The sequence below is a fragment of the Bufo bufo genome, chromosome 9 (assembly GCF_905171765.1).
Source record: "Bufo bufo chromosome 9, aBufBuf1.1, whole genome shotgun sequence".
NCBI classification, from domain to species: Eukaryota; Metazoa; Chordata; class Amphibia; order Anura; family Bufonidae; genus Bufo; species Bufo bufo.
The window spans coordinates 5,073,292-5,092,379 of NC_053397.1; the positions used below are offsets into that span (position 1 = coordinate 5,073,292).

At 51.4% G+C, this 19,088-nt stretch overlaps 2 protein-coding genes across 4 annotated transcripts in view; one reads left to right on the forward strand and one right to left on the reverse strand.

Moving 5' to 3' along the window:
• Window positions 1-12,058, forward strand: part of CACNA2D2 (calcium voltage-gated channel auxiliary subunit alpha2delta 2) — a 121,803-nt gene extending 109,745 nt beyond the window's left edge. For all 3 annotated transcript variants that reach the window (XM_040406723.1, XM_040406724.1, XM_040406725.1), the window contains 16 exons: window positions 649-709; window positions 2,064-2,161; window positions 2,238-2,328; window positions 2,842-2,904; window positions 3,148-3,251; window positions 5,508-5,606; window positions 5,723-5,817; window positions 5,914-5,964; window positions 6,128-6,199; window positions 8,260-8,412; window positions 8,617-8,669; window positions 8,783-8,838; window positions 9,166-9,289; window positions 9,376-9,485; window positions 9,725-9,807; window positions 9,938-12,058. In XM_040406723.1, coding sequence (XP_040262657.1) covers window positions 649-709; window positions 2,064-2,161; window positions 2,238-2,328; window positions 2,842-2,904; window positions 3,148-3,251; window positions 5,508-5,606; window positions 5,723-5,817; window positions 5,914-5,964; window positions 6,128-6,199; window positions 8,260-8,412; window positions 8,617-8,669; window positions 8,783-8,838; window positions 9,166-9,289; window positions 9,376-9,485; window positions 9,725-9,807; window positions 9,938-10,063 — 1,439 coding nt within the window. In that variant the 3' untranslated portion in view covers window positions 10,064-12,058. The remainder of the gene's footprint in view (window positions 1-648; window positions 710-2,063; window positions 2,162-2,237; window positions 2,329-2,841; window positions 2,905-3,147; window positions 3,252-5,507; window positions 5,607-5,722; window positions 5,818-5,913; window positions 5,965-6,127; window positions 6,200-8,259; window positions 8,413-8,616; window positions 8,670-8,782; window positions 8,839-9,165; window positions 9,290-9,375; window positions 9,486-9,724; window positions 9,808-9,937) is intronic.
• A 2,438-nt stretch (window positions 12,059-14,496) lies between these two features.
• LOC120979315 (caveolin-3-like) lies at window positions 14,497-17,895 on the reverse strand. Its single transcript, XM_040408019.1, has 2 exons — window positions 17,786-17,895; window positions 14,497-14,888 (listed from the first exon to the last, which is right to left on the reverse strand). The coding sequence occupies exons 1-2, from the start codon at window positions 17,870-17,872 to the stop codon at window positions 14,550-14,552; spliced, it is 426 nt and encodes a 141-aa protein (XP_040263953.1). The 5' UTR covers window positions 17,873-17,895; the 3' UTR covers window positions 14,497-14,549.
• Window positions 17,896-19,088: the final 1,193 nt, after the last annotated feature.

Consider the following 19,088-nt stretch of genomic DNA (forward strand, 5'->3'; position numbering starts at 1 on the left):
TCTTTCACACGTGAAGAGGCCCTAGTTCAGCTCAGGCCCCGGTGGACAGTGATTACGCGGAGCCCCCTGTAGAAACCTGAGGCAGTCACATCGCAGAACCCGGGTGAGAACAGGCTCTTGGCCCAGTTTGCAGTTCCACTAAGGCACAGCAGGTGGCGCAGCGGAGTGCACAGGGATGAATGGAGCGGTCACGGTGTGGCGCACGTTCCTGCAGCTCTCCCATCACATGAGCTTCAGGTTTGTAGTTCTAGGGGCTGAGACCCTTCCTGCTTCAGATAGTCCTACTCCATCCACCATCATCCCAGCTGTAGCACTCTGTGGCTCTCCAACTGTTGCACCACAAGTCCCAGCATGCCTTGCCAGACTCAGTCGGAGAGCCCCAGGTTGCTTGTGTCTATTAAGACGCCTTCAGCTCCTCCATCGACACTTGGTGGTTCTTCCTCCTTCTCTTCACTTCATTGACTTTCATTATGTCACCTGAAGGTTGTGGCCGGATCCCGCTCGTCCCACCCATACATGCAGAGCAGATCCTGGTGCCCAGCAGGGCGAGGGTTCCCCTACATGCCACCACTATAGGAGCGGCCCCACACAGGGCGTCACCCCTCTCGCTCCTCTCACTTGCTGGATAATTCTTCTTATCTGTTACAGATTTTGAGTCTCTCATGCCGAATACCTTTGAATCTGAAGGTCGCGTGTTCCTGGCTCCAAGGTAACGTAACCGTCACAGTCAATCTTGTCGGGCCCTCTCCGTGTTTTTTACTTTGGGGCCCCTTCTCTGTTTCCCCCTTTACTCTCTTGGTCTTTTACTCTAACAGGAACCTGTCACCAGTGCAGCTTCCTAAAGGCGGCGGTACTGTCCCTTCGAAATGTACATGAAGGCGGCGGTACCGTCCCTCGAAATGTACATGAAGGCGGCGGTACTGTCCCTCGAAATGTAAATGATGGCGGCCGTACTGTCCCTCGAAATGTAAATGATGGCGGCCGTACTGTCCCTCGAAATGTAAATGAAGGCGGCGGTACTGTCCCTCGAAGCGTAAATGAAGGCGGCGGTACTGTCCCTCAAAATGTACATGAAGGCGGCGGTACCATCCCTCGAAATGTACATGAAGGCAGCCGTACTGTCCCTCGAAATGTAAATGATGGCGGCCGTACTGTCCCTCGAAGCGTAAATGATGGCAGCCGTACTGTCCCTCGAAATGTAAATGATGGCGGCCGTACTGTCCCTCGAAGCGTAAATGAAGGCGGCGGTACTGTCCCTCAAAATGTACATGAAGGCGGCGGTACCATCCCTCGAAATGTACATGAAGGCAGCCGTACTGTCCCTCGAAATGTAAATGATGGCGGCCGTACTGTCCCTCGAAGCGTAAATGATGGCAGCCGTACTGTCCCTCGAAGCGTAAATGAAGGCGGCGGTACTGTCCCTCAAAATGTACATGAAGGCGGCGGTACCGTCCCTCGAAATGTACATGAAGGCAGCCGTACTGTCTCTCGAAATGTAAATGATGGCGGCCGTACTGTCCCTCGAAGCGTAAATGAAGGCGGCGATACTGTCCCTCAAAATGTAAATGATGGCGGCGGTACTGTCCCTCGAAGCGTAAATGAAGGTGGCCGTACTGTCCCTCAAAATGTAAATGAAGGCGGCGGTACTGTCCCTCGAAGCGTAAAGGATGGCGGCGGTACTGTCCCTTGAAATGTAAATGGCGGTGGTACTGTCCCTCAAAATGTAAATGATGGCGGCCGTACTGTCCCTCGAAGCGTAAATGACGGTGGCCATAATGTCCCTCAAAATGTGAATGACGGTGGCCGTAATGTCCCTCAAAATGTGAATGATGGCGGCAGTACTGTCCCTCGAAATTGAAATAGATTTAGGATTCCATTCCCGTCAGGCAGATTCTCAGCCAACCACAGCTGGGATGGATCACATGACCTGCTTCTTTCCCCCTCATTGGCTGCCATAGTGTAAGGATCCATCGCTCCTCCGTTCCCTCTCTCTTGGTTCCTGATCATGCGCCCGCTCCTCCGTTTCTTGTTTCTCTGACGCTCTCCTCCCCGGTCTCCCGCAGGCAGTACTGCCAGGACTTGGAACAGTCGGAAAACAACACCGAGTTCTTGCTGAATTTCATTTCACTGATGGAGAAAGTGACTCCAGACTCCAAGCAGTGTGAGCATTGTGGTGGGCTCCTGGATGGTGGTGGTGGTGGTGGTGCGGGGGCTGACATTGTAGTCCTCTTCTACAGGTGACAGCTTCCTCCTGCACAACCTGATCCTGGATACGGGCATCACGCGAGATCTGGCGGACCGTGTCTGGAGGGACAAGGACCTTCTGACGTAAGGGGCAGATTTACTATTAAAAACCCGCCGAGCACGCTTCACATCACGTTTTCCAACTGTCATACATGCTTCAACAAGGGGCGTGGCTTCACAGGAAAGGGGTGTGGTCTGCCTCTGTGCCGAAAAGGCACCAACATTTTGGCGGAGTAAAACGACGTATAGGTGGTGTGAATCTAGACTAGGCGCACTGACGTAATTCTAGTGTAAATCTGGCGCAGGTTTTACGATGCTCCAAATTTCTAAAGGTCCACGGACCAGAATAGTAAATGTGCGGCACGATTGGTAAATCCGCCCCACTGTGTGCCACCGCGCAATCGCTGGGGCTTCACACCACAGTGCGGGGGGCCATATATGTGACCCACTTCTCATGGCGTCCACATGAGCTCTACAACCAACCAGGACCATAGACAGCACAGGGCGTCTCATTAGAGACTGCTGCAGAGACGTCCTTGGTGACGGTCATGACGTGGCTGCCTTCGCCATAACTCTATATTCTCCTCCTCCTCGCAGGTACGGGCTCCTCGCCGTCTTTGCTTCTACGGATGGAGGCATCACCAGAGTCTTCCCCAACAAGTGAGTGGCTCCACTGAGAGCGACTGGAAATGTCACATTATAAAAACTGTTAAAATTTGGACTTCAAGAAAAAAAAGGCTGCACCCTGGGGGGGGGGGGGGGGGCTTGTGCGGTCAGATTATCTACCCCATGGGGTCACAGTGATTATACATTCTCTGCAGTCTCCATCTTCTGTCTCTCCAATCTTCTCTGCTGTCTCTCGTGTCTTTCTTGCTCTCTCTTATGTCATCTGTGTGTCTCCAGGGCTGCGGATGACTGGATGGAGGACATGGAGCCTCATAATGCCACGTTTTATAGAAGAAGCCTCGACAACAAGGGCTATATATTCCGAGCACCTTATAGAGAACGTAAGTTATGAGAGAAGAGGCGAACGCGAAAGGAGGAGGGGAGGAGTGCACTGGAGGATTGAGGAGGAGTGCACTGGAGGATTGAGGAGGAGAGGAGGGGTGCGCGGAGGATTGAGGAGGAGTGCACTGGAGGGATTGAGGAGGAGAGGAGGGGTGCGCGGAGGATTGAGGAGGAGTGCACTGGAGGATTGAGGAGGAGTGCACTGGAGGATTGAGGAGGAGTGCACTGGAGGAGGAGAGGAGGGGTGCACTGGAGGATTGAGGAGGAGTGCACTGGAGGATTGAGGAGGAGTGCACTGGAGGATTGAGGAGGAGTGCACTGGAGGATTGAGGAGGAGTGCACTGGAGGAGGAGAGGAGGGGTGCACTGGAGGATTGAGGAGGAGTGCACTGGAGGGATTGAGGAGGAGAGGAGGGGTGCGCAGAGGATTGAGGAGGAGGAGAGGAGGAGTGCACTGGAGGATTGAGGAGGGGTGCACTGGAGGATTGAGGAGGAGGAGAGGAGGAGTGCACTGGAGGATTGAGGAGGGGTGCGCGGAGGATTGAGGAGGAGTGCACTGGAGGGATTGAGGAGAGGAGGGGTGCGTGGAGGATTGAGGAGGAGAGGAGGGGTGCGTGGAGGATTGAGGAGGAGAGGAGGGGTGCACTGGAGGATTGAGGAGGAGTGCACTGGAGGATTGAGGAGGAGTGCACTGGAGGATTGAGGAGGAGTGCCCTGGAGGATTGAGGAGAGAACGGGTGCGTGGGAGGGATTGAGGAGGAGTGCACTGGAGGGATTGAGGAGGGGTGCGTGGAGGATTGAGGAGGAGAGGAGGGGTGCGCGGAGGATTGAGGAGGAGAGGAGGGGTGCGCGGAGGATTGAGGAGGAGTGCACTGGAGGGATTGAGGAGAGGAGGGGTGCGCGGAGGATTGAGGAGGAGAGGAGGGGTGCACTGGAGGATTGAGGAGGAGAGGAGGGGTGCACTGGAGGATTGAGGAGGAGAGGAGGGGTGCACTGGAGGATTGAGGAGGAGAGGAGGGGTGCACTGGAGGATTGAGGAGGAGAGGAGGGGTGCACTGGAGGATTGAGGAGGAGTGCACTGGAGGGATTGAGGAGGAGAGGAGGGGTGCGCGGAGGATTGAGGAGGAGTGCACTGGAAGGAATGAGGAGAGGAGGGGTGCGCGGAGGATTGAGGAGGAGAGGAGGGGTGCGCGGAGGATTGAGGAGGAGAGGAGGGGTGCATGGAGGATTGAGGAGGAGAGGAGGGGTGCACTGGAGGATTGAGGAGGAGTGCACTGGAGGATTGAGGAGGAGTGCACTGGAGGATTGAGGAGGAGTGCACTGGAGGATTGAGGAGGAGTGCACGGAGGATTGAGGAGGATTGATGAGGAGAGGAGGGGTGCGCTGGGGATTGAGGAGGAGAGGAGGAGTGCACTGGAGGATTGAGGAGGAGTGCACTGGAGGATTGAGGAGGAGTGCACTGGAGGATTGAGGAGGGGTGCACGGAGGATTGAGGAGGATTGATGAGGAGAGGAGGGGTGCGCTGGGGATTGAGGAGGAGAGGAGGAGTGCACTGGAGGATTGAGGAGGAGTGCACTGGAGGGATTGAGGAGAGAAGGGGTGCGTGGGAGGGATTGAGGAGGAGTGCACTGGAGGGATTGAGGAGAGAAGGGGTGCGTGGGAGGGATTGAGGAGAGGAGGGGTGCGTGGGAGGGATTGAGGAGAGGAGGGGTGCGTGGGAGGGATTGAGGAGAGGAGGGGTGCGTGGGAGGGATTGAGGAGAGGAGGGGTGCGTGGGAGGGAGGGATTGAGGAGAGGAGGGGTGCGTGGGAGGGAGGGATTGAGGATAGGAGGGGTGCGTGGGAGGGAGGGATTGAGGAGAGGAGGGGTGCGTGGGAGGGAGGGATTGAGGAGGGGAGGGGTGCGCGGGGGAATTGAGGAGGGGTGCGTGGGAGGGAGGGATTGAGGAGGGGAGGGGTGCGCGGGGGAATTGAGGAGAGGAGGGGTGTGTGTGAGGGTCTTGGCAGGGAAGAGTCTAGTTGAGGAATGGATGGAGGGAGGGATTGAGGAGAGGAGGGGTGCGCGCGGAGGACCGAGGGGAGGAGGGGTGTGTGTGAGGGTCTTGGCAGGGAAGAGTCTAGTTGAGGGATGGATGGAGACATGGAAGATGGTGAAGGGCAGGAACGTGGCAGATGAGGACTCTGAGGAACGCAGGAGCTGAGGACGGGACAGAGGGTCTGAGGAGCACCTGACGTAACCCCCACCTTCTCTCCTCAGCTGGTTACCGACCATCAGATCTGGAGAATAACACGGTGGGGATTCTGGTGAGCACGGCGGTGGACCTGGAGATTGACGGCAGGAAGCTGAAACCTGCAGGTGAGTTGCATGGCTGGGACTGCGGGGGGCGCTAGAAGTCACCTGTCACACTATACATTTGGGACATATATTACGTCTTGGTGGTTTGTCCTTTTTGCCATTTTTTTTCCCCATAGTTGTCGGGGTAAAGTTGGATCTTGAGGCTTGGGTGGAAAAGTTTAAAATTCTGGCCAGTAACCATTCGGAGGCAAATCCTCATGGACCACGCAAGGTGAGCCCCCCATAACCCTAGATCCCCTCCGGCCACACGTGGTCCTCATGGACCTGTAGATGTAATGACTGCAGCATCTTCTCCTCTCGTCCCCAGCAATGCAGTCCTTCCAGCAGCTGCGAGATGGACTGTGACATCAACAGTGAGGTAAGTGGCCTCGTCCTGCGATCTGTCCACCACCGTGACATTGTACCAAACCCTCCCCTCCCTGCCCATCAGTAACCCAGCACCCCGGTCATTTATCAGTGAGGCGCCAAGTATCCTCCATCAGCAGAGCTGCAGACATCGTGTCATTGTGTCTCCTCTGTAGGATTTACTCTGCGTTCTCATCGATGACGGCGGATTCCTTGTCATGTCCAACCAGCAAGACCACTGGTCCCAGGTAACGGGAATTCCGACTGTTACATCTCAGCTAAGACTGAAGGGGGATTTCAGCTCTGCAAAATAGTGACTGCAGCTCTGGAGCATAATACAGGATGTAACTCGGGATCAGTGCAGGATAAGTAATGTATGTACACAGTGACTGCACCAGCAGAATAGTGAGTGCAGCTCTGGGGTATAATACAGGATATAACTCAGGATCAGTACAGGATAAGTAATGTATGTACACAGTGACTGCACCAGCAGAATAGTGAGTGCAGCTCTGGAGTATAATACAGGATGTAACTCAGGATCAGTACAGGATAAGTAATATATGTACACAGTGACTGCACCAGCAGAATAGTGAGTGCAGCTCTGGGGTATAATACAGGATATAACTCAGGATCAGTACAGGATAAGTAATGTATGTAGACAGTGACTGCACCAGCAGAATAGTGAGTGCAGCTCTGGAGCATAATACAGGATGTAACTCGGGATCAGTGCAGGATAAGTAATGTATGTACACAGTGACTGCACCAGCAGAATAGTGAGTGCAGCTCTGGGGTATAATACAGGATATAACTCAGGATCAGTACAGGCTAAGTAATGTATGTAGACAGTGACTGCACCAGCAGAATAGTGAGTGCAGCTCTGGAGCATAATACAGGATGTAACTCGGGATCAGTGCAGGATAAGTAATGTATGTACACAGTGACTGCACCAGCAGAATAGTGAGTGCAGCTCTGGGGTATAATACAGGATATAACTCAGGATCAGTACAGGCTAAGTAATGTATGTACACAGTGACTGCACCAACAGAATAGTGAGTGCAGCTCTGGAGTATAATACAGGATGTAACTCAGGATCAGTACAGGATAAGTAATGTATGTACACAGTGACTGCACCAGCAGAATAGCGAGTGCAGCTCTGGAGTATAACACAGGATGTAACTCAGGATCAGTACAGGATAAGTAATGTATGTACACAGTGACTGCACCAGCAGAATAGCGAGTGCAGCTCTGGAGTATAACACAGGATGTAACTCAGGATCAGTACAGGATAAGTAATGTATGTACACAGTGACTGCACCAGCAGAATAGTGAGTGCAGCTCTGGAGTATAACACAGGATGTAACTCAGGATCAGTACAGGATAAGTAATGTATGTACACAGTGACTGCACCAGCAGAATAGTGAGTGCAGCTCTGGAGTATAATACAGGATGTAACTCAGGATCAGTACAGGATAAGTAATGTATGTACACAGTGACTGCACCAGCAGAATAGTGAGTGCAGCTCTGGAGTATAATACAGGATGTTACTCAGGATCAGTACAGGATAAGTAATGTATGTACACAGTGACTGCACCAGCAGAATAGTGAGTGCAGCTCTGGAGTATAATACAGGATGTGACTGGGGATCAGTACAGAATAAGTAATGTATGTACACAGTGACTGCACCAGCAGAATAGTGAGTGCAGCTCTGGAGTATAATACAGGATGTGACTGGGGATCAGTGCCTGTAGATTATATGTGATCGTCTCTGTGTTTATATTGCTGGTAATTTCAGTCAGACATAAAACAGACTAAGTACATAACTGCAGGTTGCGTTGTATGCGGATCCTGATTGGCGCGGTTTTTCTCGCCAGGGCTGATACATAAACATGCTCCTCACTCCGGAGGTTAATTGCCGTTTCACGGAGCATTTGTCTGTAATTCAGAAATCAGGTTTCAGTGATGGCGCTGAGCGCGGAGCGGGTTATGGCGGGTGTATCCGGGTTATTGCTCCCGGTTATCGGCCAGTGCAGGTTATAGGCAGTTCTGTTCTAGGACGGGTGAATTTAACCCATTGCTCTCTGTTATCAGCCAGTTATACCTGGTAGAGTTTACACAACTTGAGGCTTTACAGTGAGCATGCTGGGAGTTGTAGTATCTTGAGAATCCGCCCCCACGTGCTTAATCTCGCCTTTCGTTTGTCCGAGCTCCTTTGGGAAATGAACGGATCCATCTGATTGGTTGCTATGGGTAACGAGGCCATTTTTCCTTTCCTCCAGTTTTGATAAATCTGCCCCAATGTGTTTTTTAGGTCGGGAAGTTCTTCAGCGAGGTGGACCCCAACCTGATGTCTGCTCTGTATAACAGCTCCTTCTTCACCAGGAAGGAGTCCTACGATTACCAGTCACTGTGCGCCCCCAAAACCGAGAGCAACAAGGGGGCCGCCCCCAGAGGCATCTTTGTGGTAAGTGTCCCTTGCAGGGGCCCGAGATCTGCACAACCCCAGGGAAGTGACTCTCCTCCAGTCACCTCCAGAGCTGCATTCAGGGCTCTGTTTGGTTCATCGTAGCTCCTTCTGGGTGAGTCTGTGACTGCAGCTCTGGATGTGACTAGAGAGTTAATGCAGCACCTGTGACTTGTCTGCTGACCTTGAGCTCCTCTTCCCCAGCCGACAATCGCGGACATGCTGAATCTGGCCTGGTTGTCGTCTGCTGCTGCCTGGTGAGTGTGTTAGTCCTGGAGGCTCCGCCTTCCTTGTCCCCGCCCCCATTTCCCTGGCGCTTCAGTCAGGTCACGCCCCCTCGACGCCATCTTATATCGGACTCTCTCCGCAGGTCGCTCTTGCAGCATCTGTTCGTCAGCCTCATGTACACCAGCTGGATGCACGCGGGTAAGAGCCAAACACGTCTCCTAGTCGGCGACTACATCCTGCCGCGAGCGGGAGAGAAGTACAGGAGCGGTATTGCACGCCCCCTGTTCACTCCACAGCGGAAACAAATTGGGTGCCACCTGGAAACCGTCAGTAAGCTGCTGCGGGTCCGATCTTGTGATTCCTGCTTACTGACGGTTTCCACACAAGCACATGAGCAGTAATGGTAAAGCTGGTGTTACACAGACGTCAGCGTGTTGCCATGGTGAGGTAGGGTGGCGGCCATGTCCGATCTCTGCGGCACTGACTAGGCTCCGCCCACTTTCCCCGTTTCTTCCGTCTCCATAGAGGACATCATGGCCGAGAACCTGGAGCCCCGAGAAGCCAGCTGCATCATGAAGCAGACGCAGTACTACTTCAGCAACCTCAACGCCACCTACTCCGCGGTCATTGATTGCGGACCCTGCTCGCGGTTAGTCCGGTTCGGGGGGCGGGGGATGGCCGCAGAGGTAGGAAGGGTAAATTAACCCCTGTATCGCTGTCTCTTTGCTCTGACAGATATTTCCACGCCCAGAGACTCTCAAACACAAACCTCCTGTTCGTGGTGGCCGAGACGATGATCTGCAGCCAGTGCGACTCCATAAAGCTGGACCAGGCCGAGACGCGCTGTATCCTTCAGCCGGGAAGATATTGGGGGGGGGGGGGGGGGGTTAGGGTGACCCGAAACTTTGTAAACCTACCCTAATGGTTTGTTACAGTGTGTCGGTGCAGACAATCCTCTGCTGGCTGTTGCTGCACCTTTATTCACTGACAGCAAGCAGAGATCCTGGAAACACAAAGGTAAAGAAGCACAGAGTCTAGTAGAAGGTTCAGTTCTTTGCTGCCGCTCCTTAACTCCTGGTCACAGCTGAGGGTCCGGAGCAGTGTGAACTGGTGCAAATGCCCCGATATCGTAAAGGTCCCCACGTCTGCTTTGACTACAACCCTATGGTACTGGTCTGTTCTATACCTCACCGATGTAGCAGAGCCGAGTGTGTCCAGTAGTTGACACACTCGGCTCTGCTGCATCTGTCCCGCATCAGTTTGTCCTCCTCTCACTCCCGCCTCTTCTGTCTTGCAGGAGGACACCTCGGACTGCGGACGGGGCTCCATGTTCCGACCGTCTTGGCTCCTGTTGGCGTCTCTTCAGCTGCTGCTCCTGCTCGGCGGCTGCTCGTCCTCGTCCTCCGTGGGTCGGGGCCTCTAGAGGGGCCCCGCTTCCTCCCTCCTTCCTGAGGCCACTTCTTCTGTAGTGATGTGGTTACCATGACAAACAGGCAAACGCCGCTCTTCCGCGTTGCACTGAATTACCACGACAACCACCACTTGATTTGGATGATTTTATGGCGACAACAAGGAGACCTTTAAGTGTCATCAGGAGTTACCATGGCAACCAGGAACCTAGACATCATGGCAGCACTTACCTGCGAGCGGGAGGAGCCATGGCAGCTCCCAGAACTTCCTGTTTCCTGTTCGTCCGTCTGTCTCCATGGTTCCTGTCCGTTCACCAGATTCTCTGTCTTATAAGTTGCGGGGGTCACAGGGTCAGCGCTCTTTGACCTCCTTGTCCATGTCTATAGCTACTGTAAGGAGCAAGAGCTCTTAGTGATGATGTCATATCTACCCAGGGTGATGTCATAGCTACCCTTAGTGAAAATATTATAGCTACCCATAGTGATGATGTCATATATACTCAGGGTGATGATGTCAGAGCTGTTCTTGGTGATGATGTCATATACCCATGATGATGTCATATCTACCCATGGTGGTGATGTCACAGCTCATTGTGATGTCATATCCACTAATGATGCTGTCACAGTTATAAATGGTGATGTCATATCCCTCTCTGGTGACCTCACGGCGATGTCACAGCGATCCTTGGTCATCTTTTCATGGCTTTCCATATCATCGTCACATACAAAGGAGTCAGAGTTCTTCTCATACGGGGGGGGGGGGGGGGTCGGGGTTCAGGACAAATGACTTATAAGCAAAGAAAATGGACAGTGACTGTTGTCAGACTCCAGGCAGCGCCTGCCCCTTTAAGTATGGCAGATCATATTGGACAGTATCTGCCGCTCCTTCCTGCAGGAGTGCAGCTCCGGGGGTCTTGTGCTTCTGCAGTTCTGCCCCTTAAGTGCCAAAGCTGCGTTTTTCTCCTTTCACCCTCTGGTCCTGGGGCTGTCAAGCTCGGCCCCCGCGGTCAGGCGAATTTCCCCCGATGTATGATTTTGCACCAAAGAATCCGGTCTGTGACGCCGCTGCTGCTTCCCCTACACGTGAGCGTGAAGGCAACGCCCTAATTCACCCTCACAGGTTACTATCTCTTTAAGAGAGCCCCGCCTCCAGCCGATCCGTGTGTTCCTCATGTAATCCGTTTTTTTCACTCTGTGAGTGTGTAGACCTGAAATACTCAGTGCCAGCTGTGATAATCCCAAGACAGAGCACAAGCATCTCACAAGCACAGGGGACCTGCGACCCCCAAAAACCGCACAGAAACCGTCGCAGTGTGTCAGCGAGGCACGGCCAATCATAGCACAACCTGGGGGAGGGGTCTCAACTGTGCTCCGCCCTTCAGACCAGATGATGACCGAGAGCAGGGACCGAGAATGAGGCGCCAAACCTCCAATTACTACGCCTTCCCCCCGAAATTGGAGCATCAGCCGCAACCTGGGAAAGCTGGGTACAGTCAGCTGTCGTCCCTAGCACCCAGCTTTCCCAGGTTCCTGTATGGCGCGTCACCTTGTTCTGCCCCATATTAATGGGGGATCAGGCAGATTGTCCCTTCAGGCTTCCAGGAAAGCTGAGTGTCGCCATCTGTGGGCTTTGTATGGGAGATCACCCAGCTTTCCCTGGAACAGATGATGAATACAGGCCCTCTATACACTGGGGGGACTTTGCTCCTTTTGTAGCCATTTGTTGCCTTTCTGGCGTCCATCCTCATCCTCGTCTCATTCATGCCGCCATCTTGCTTGTCGTCCGCCTCCAGTGATTAGACCTCCCTGCGGCTCTGGACACAGCCAAATGATGGGGGGGGGGGGGGAGCCCCCGCTCTGCCAAGGGGTCGGGAGTCATGAAGTGAACCCCTAATGGTCATGTGTTTGCTTGTAGCTTTGCTGTGTGTGGCTGTTGTTTTGGGGGTGTCTGATGTGTGTGCGCCAGGCGTCCGTCCGCTCGCATCCTCCACTATAAATAGGTATAAATATCTATAAATACTATATATATGGTGCGCGGCGCCGGTCATCGACTCCTCCTCATGCGTCCGTGGCTTTTTTCCGGTGACTGGAGCAGATTATTTATTTGTACAGAGAAGTCCCACAAGTGACGAGCGTTTGTACGAGTCGTGCGTGATTCTGTAAAATATTTTCAAATGGTTTATTACAAAGAATCGGTTAATAAATAATGTGCATATTTTCACTTCATCGCCGCCTCTTGCCTCATTCCTGCGCTGCGACAGAAACGTCCCTATGACAACAACACCTGGCCCCTTGCTGCTCTCACACCGCAGAGCGGCCAATCAGAGCTCACCTTTCACTTTCTTACCTGTGCTGGATTCTGATTGGCTGCTATAGAGTCCCCCCAAAATCCAAGGACAGGAAGTGTTAACATAGGGACACAGAGAGACATCAAGTGTTGTCATGAGGACAAAGACGCTGTCCTCGCAGGTGATGGGGGTTATTGTCCTGGGGCATCATGGTCTATAATCATCATCTGGGAGATGATGGACTGATCCCTCATGAAGCCAAGCTGATATGGCGTTATTCGTTTATTTTCATTGAGGTCCTCCAAGATAGCATCTCTTACAAAACCTTCAGTTTACCCACGACAGATGTTAAACTTACCGGCCTATAGTTTCCGGGCTCTGTTTTTGGACCCTTTTTTGAATATTGGCTATGCGCCAATCCTGTGGAACACTCCCTGTCAGTATAGAATCCTTAAATATCAGAAATGAGGGTCTGGCTATGACATTACTTAATTCTCTTGTGTATGCCATCTGGTCCCGGTGATTTGTCAATTTTTTATCTTAAGATGCGGCTGTACTTCTTCCTGGGTCAGATAGGGCACTTTTAATGGGGAATTTACTTTTACATTTCATATGACGGTTTATTTTCCTCAGTGAATACAGTGGAGAAAAAATATTTAATAGCATTGCTTTCTCCTGATCGCTCTCTGCGACTCCCCCCTCATTACTCTGTAGAGGGCCGACACCTTCAGATTTATACTTTTTAACATTTATATAATTGTAGAACATTTTAGGGTTAGTTTTTCTCTCTTTGGCAATTAATCTCTCGGTCTCTAGTTTGGCCGCTTTTATTTGTCTTTTACATATTCTATTTTTTTTCCTTATAGTTTTTCAGTGCTTCCGTGCTACCCTCCTGTTTTAGTGTTTTATATGCTTTCTTTTTGTCATTTATTGTTTTCTTTACAGTTCTGTTTATCCACATAGTTTTTTTTTCTTATAAGGTATGTACCTCTCACAATTAGAGTTTAGGATGCTTTTAAAAATCTCCCATTTTGTGGCTGTATTTTTATTTTTGAGGACTTTGTCCCAGTTAGTTAGGCCTATGGCCTCTCTTAGTTGGTTTTATTTTGCTTTTTGGAAGTTTGGTATTTTTGTGCCTCCCTGAAGAAACACTTTTTAGAATGACAATTGGAAGGTGGCCGTAGGAACCAGGAGTCCATATAGCCTGATGTGTGTAATCTGAATGGATGCCCTGAAAAACTCACCTTCGGGCCCCCAGCAATAGCTGTTCTGTGTATTAGGAGGTTCTGCAGCAGCTGAGGTTTTTAGGAGGTTCTGCAGCAGCTGAGGGGTGTATTAGGAGGTTCTGCAGCTGCTGAGGTCTTCTGTGTATTAGGAGGTTCTGCAGCAGCTCTTCATTAAGTCACAGTTTGCACTAAAAAATGGAATTCACTTTTTACCCCAGGCTTGCTAAATAGTTGGGAAAGTGGGTGTGGTTTATTGAGAGGGGTGTGGCCTGAAACTTCCAGATTTATTAATACTGAAGCTATAAAATAAAGCAGATCCGCGTCTGCTTCCATCAGGCGAATTTATTACGGCGTTTCTTGCTGCAGTCAGAGGATCCGAGAGCGCATCACTGCCAGAAAATGTAAGCCAGGCCCGATGGGAGTTGTGGTAGATTTATAATTTACACCAACTTCTATGTTTCTCGTGAATTATACAAAGTGAGCAGAGGAGCGACCTTGGCTGAATATTTGGCCCTTCTGATCACGAGAACAGGAGCCGCATTCCCCCGTTTGAATGGAGTAGCAGACATGCATGCCCGCCCGCTGCATTCAGCTCTGTGGGGCTGCCAGGGACCCGTGGGCGCTTGTACTCTGCAGCACCCACAGACCTGACTGGAGCGGCAGCGAGCACGCGTGTCCACTGTGATCGGCAGGGGCCCAAGCAGTGAAGCCTTCGTCGATCCTGTGGATAAAGAATACATTGTTGTACAGCCCCGTTAAGTGAAGCAGCTCTGGAGCACAAACTGCTGCTCTGTGTTGGATGATATTTGGGACAAATTTGGACATTGAAGATGGCGTGTGATATGAAAACTTCTTTATTAATGTACAAGACATATACAGAAGCTGCAGCTCGGACCTCGCTGTGATCAGGGGATGGTAGATGATTACAGATGAGCTGGCTCAGAGGTCTGATGGCAGCTGCCAGGTGACTGGGGTAGGCACCGGGGCTATCCATTCTTGTTCTGCACCCGGATGAGGCTGAAGCACAGGGCGCAGGCCTCGTAACACGGGTCACACATGCAGTGGATGCAGGAGCTCCAGAACAGCTTCATGCAGGAGACGTTCATGTTCCACATCTTTATACAGGGCCCGATGCACCAGATGTGGCAGCACTGGACGCAGGCGAACTCCAGGGCCCAGCAGAAGGCCAGGGGGCAGCCGCACAGCACCGACAACACAATGTAGCAGCAGTTCTTCACCCCACCAAAGGTCTTGTAGGACATCGACCAGACCCCGGGGATGCTGTGAGACCCATCAGGCTCCCCAAAAACGTCTTCAAAGAGAACCTGGAGGGAAAAACAGGAAATCTATAAGAGAAAGGTTCACAGGATGCTCAGCTCATTTACCGCCATATAGTGACACTGTAATCCTGAGGAACTGCCCCGACTGAGACCCAGTAGACGTGATTGGCGATTCCTGCTTTAGCTGACGTCAGAAAAGGTGGAACGGGTGCTTACTAAATATGGTGTTCGGCAGGCAACTGCTTCTCCTCATAGTATATTATAGAACTGACTGCCTGCAGCCACCACTAGGGGGAGCTCAGCGCATAGGACTGTATACAGTTACCATTGAACTCAACAGAAGCTGTAAAATAGAAGCTTTTTCTTGTCTCAGTCTAGATCAGGGATCAGCAGCTGGAGGTTGCTGATCCCTGGTGTAGACAATCCTGATGAGCAGCACAAATCTCCCTCCCATCCTGTGTGGGGACTCGCTCTGGTAGACAGGATTAGCGGACGCAGGACAGAGGCAACAACAAGTTCTTTGGATCAAACAGTTCAGTGTTTTATTCACACTTTAGGCAAGTGACAAAACAAGCAAAAAGTCACCTTGCGGTGTTGGTGGTAATTCACACCATGCGGCAATTCTGCTTTAAAGAGTCCTTGCTGACAGCAGCACCAACCTGTTTTCACGCCAAACAGGTAGCAAGCCTTCATCCAGACACAAGGCTCCCAGATCCCAGCACAGAGACCTGGCTTCTGAGCCCAGCTGCCTATTTAAGGACAGCCAGGTGCTGCCAAAACCCAGATCGGCACTTAAAATCCGGTCCGTTATTTGACCTCACCTGGCTGTAAATCAGCCCAGCAGCACATGCTGGGAGGAAAATACCTGTTTTCCCAGACCAAACCTCTCACTGTCACACGTGATAGTTTGTTACAATGTATGAGTCGACAGATTGTTACCAACCCCATCTGTAAGAAGCACTAGGTATGTACAGGTTCCCACCTGCGCTCCTTATGACGAGACCGTACGTAAACTGCACCACTGACAACTCCAGACTGATGCAGCAATGTGCACAATACGAGCGTTCGACCTCGCCATGTCATGGAAGATCATGAATGACGAGGTGCAGCCGAGGAACGGGTAACCAACGGCCATGACAGCGCGGGGCTAGCTGGGTAGAGCTGACTCCTTAAATGAAGGGGGGGTCATATAGTGCCGTCATTCCGGGAAGAGACAGGGGTCCATCACAGAAGGAGGGCGGCAGAGGTTGGACCTGCTGGTTTTAGCTCGTGCTCGGTGACTAAAAGGGGCTGATCCAGACATTGGACCGAAGAAGTGAGAACTTTGATCAAGAAGTTGATTGGAGACTGGAAAACATATAAAGAGCAGAAAATAATTGTCTACTTGGCTAAAACCATCTCCAAAGCTTTAAAATGGCCAAAAAAAACAAAAAACTGTGATAGGTACAGAAATCCCGCCGTCTGTGTAGATGATAGAACGGCAAAGAAGCCTCCAGTGACCCAAGGAGATCCTGTGAGTCCTGACGTGAGGCCAAACTATCTGCCAGAAACTAGCGTTGAGCGAAGGGCGCTTTAGGCCCAAGATCCGAAGTCACTTCGTTTAAATGCTGCACGGAGATCCGTCTCTGTCCGGCACTCAAACGTATGGGCTTCGCGGAGGTGAAATTCGTCTCACGAGACTTCGGTGAATAACGTCGATTCTTCAACTTGAAAACCATTTTAAAATTGGCATCCGAAGTCGGTTTTATACTGGATGGAAACTCGGTGCCGAAGCCGACTTCAGATCTCAGTTTTAAAATGGTTTTCAGGTTGAAGAATCAACGTTATTCACCGAAGTCTCGTGAGACGAATTTCACCTCCGCGAAGCCCATACGTTTGAGTGCCGGACAGAGACGGATCTCCGTGCAGCATTTAAACGAAGTGACTTCGGATCTTGGGCCTAAAGCGCCCTTCGCTCAACGCTAGTTTCTGGCAGATAGTTTGGCCTCACGTCAGTGTCTTCTGCTTGCTGCAGGACTCACAGGTGGCTGAGGATCTCCTTGGACGAACTTCACCTCCGCACAGCCCATACGTTTGAGTGCCGGACAGAGACGGATCTCCGTGCAGCATTCAACGTTTTGAACAACGTGACTTTCGGATCTATTGATCCAGAGCGCGCTTCGCTCAACACTACAAGAAACCCTGGTAAAAAACTTTTGCCGAGAAAAAGGTTACGGATTTCTAAACGCATAGAGTGGCCTAAAGAGAAGCGAGGGAATGTTCTACGGCCAGAGGAGAGCAAGACGGTCTTACTGGGTGAGACGACCCATAAAAACGGAATCCAAGCCGCAGGACACTGGGAGGACTGGAGAACATGGAGGGGCGGTGGTTCTCAGACTCTGGAGTCGGCCCATTTATCACATTCCAGGCGCCATGGACCAGTGTGGATACTGGGGGACGTCATGTCGCACAAACAGCAGGTCCGCAATATATTTTTTCAGTTTAAAAATTGCTGTTTAGTTTGTGTTTTCGTTTAGTATTGGATGCGCAGCGCCTCCGGGGATACGGGAAGAAATGCTGTCACATAACTGATACATTGTAACAAACTATCAGCCCCGGAGAGAGATTAGTGCTGATGACGTGTTTACCTCACAGAGACTGGATACAACTGTAACAAAACCTCAGCTGTGAGAAGTATTAGGCCTGTACAGGTTTTCTCTGAAGGTACATTTCACCGGCAGCAAGCAGAGATATTGAAGAATAATCCAGGCATGCGCAACCTGCGGCCCTCCAGCTGTTGCAAAACGACAACTCCCAGCATGGCTGAACAGCCTACAGCAGGGCATTGTGGGAGTTGTAGTTTTACAACAGCTGGAGGGCCGACCGATTGCGCATGCCTGGTAGATTTGGTTATGTCCTCCCACCATGAGGGGCTGTAAGGACCCCCGGTCTGGGGCACTCACCCGGACATGATCGTTCATGTTGTTGGGGTCGCGGTTGTCGATGTCGAGGGGCATAGGCTCGCTGAGGATGGACTTGGGCTCGGCCATGCTGACTGTCCTCTGTGGTCTGGTCAGTGTCTGGGGCCACGCTCCTCCGGCTCCTCTTATAAAGCTCCTGGACGGAGGTTTCCATGGGGCTGAGCATCAAACAGCAGCAGCAGCGCCGGCCATGGTTACCCTGCTACCTGAGAGCGGCTGTTGTGGAGACGACTGTCAGCAAAGTCACTGACAATGGGGTCAGAGGTGAGAGAGCAGGGTCACAAAGGTCAAATCACTGACTGTGCTCACAGCAAGGAAGGGGTCAGTATATAATGGAAATGGGGGGGGATAAGATATATACACCCCACAGACCTATATACAACCCGTATACACCCCACAGACCTATATACAACCTGTATACACCCCACAGACATATATACAACCCGTATACACCCCACAGACATATATACAACCCGTATACACCCCACAGATATATACAACCCGTATATACCCCACAGACATGTATACACCCTATAGACATGTATACAACCCGTATACACCCTATAGACATGTATACAACCTGTATACACCCCAAAGACATGTATACAACCCGTATACACCCAAGACATGTATACAACCCGTATACACCCCACAGACCTATATACAACCTGTATACACCCCACAGACATATATACAACCCGTATACACCCCACAGATATATACAACCCGTATATACCCCACAGACATGTATACACCCTATAGACATGTATACAACCCGTATACACCCCAAAGACATGTATACAACCCGTATACACCCAAGACATGTATACAACCCGTATACACCCCAAAGACATGTATACAACCCGTATACACCCCAAAGACACGTATACACCCCAAAGACATGTATTTACTACGTGTGACGACTGCAACAGTTGCAAAAACCTCAGATCTCTGCGCCAGCGCACCCCCTGTGTACAGACATAGGTGCACTCCACATTGCACTCACGCCAAATTTAGAATTCAGAAAGTTGGCGTAACTTCTGGATCATCTCTGAGATGTTCTGCACCTGGATTGGAGTCAACTGTGGTAAATTCATGGCTTGGACAGGATTTGGAAAGACACAGCCCTGTCTATAGAAGATCTCACAGCTGACAATGCATCAGAGCAAAAACCAAGACATGGTGAGGAGAAAACTACCTGTAGAGCTCAGAGACAGGATTGTGTGGAGGCTCAGATCTGGAGAAGGGGACAACACAACCTTTCTGCTGCACAGAGACCTCCAGA

What these genes read in the sequence shown, in the direction of transcription:
- LOC120979315 (XM_040408019.1), bottom strand. Translation starts at nt 17,872, where the DNA reads ATGGCCGAGCCCAAGTCCATCCTCAGCGAGCCTATGCCCCTCGACATC. An exon ending in ACATGAACGATCATGTCCGG is followed by an intron (nt 14,889 to 17,785) that starts GTGAGTGCCCCA and finishes TTTTCCCTCCAG; the next exon opens with GTTCTCTTTGAAGACGTTTT.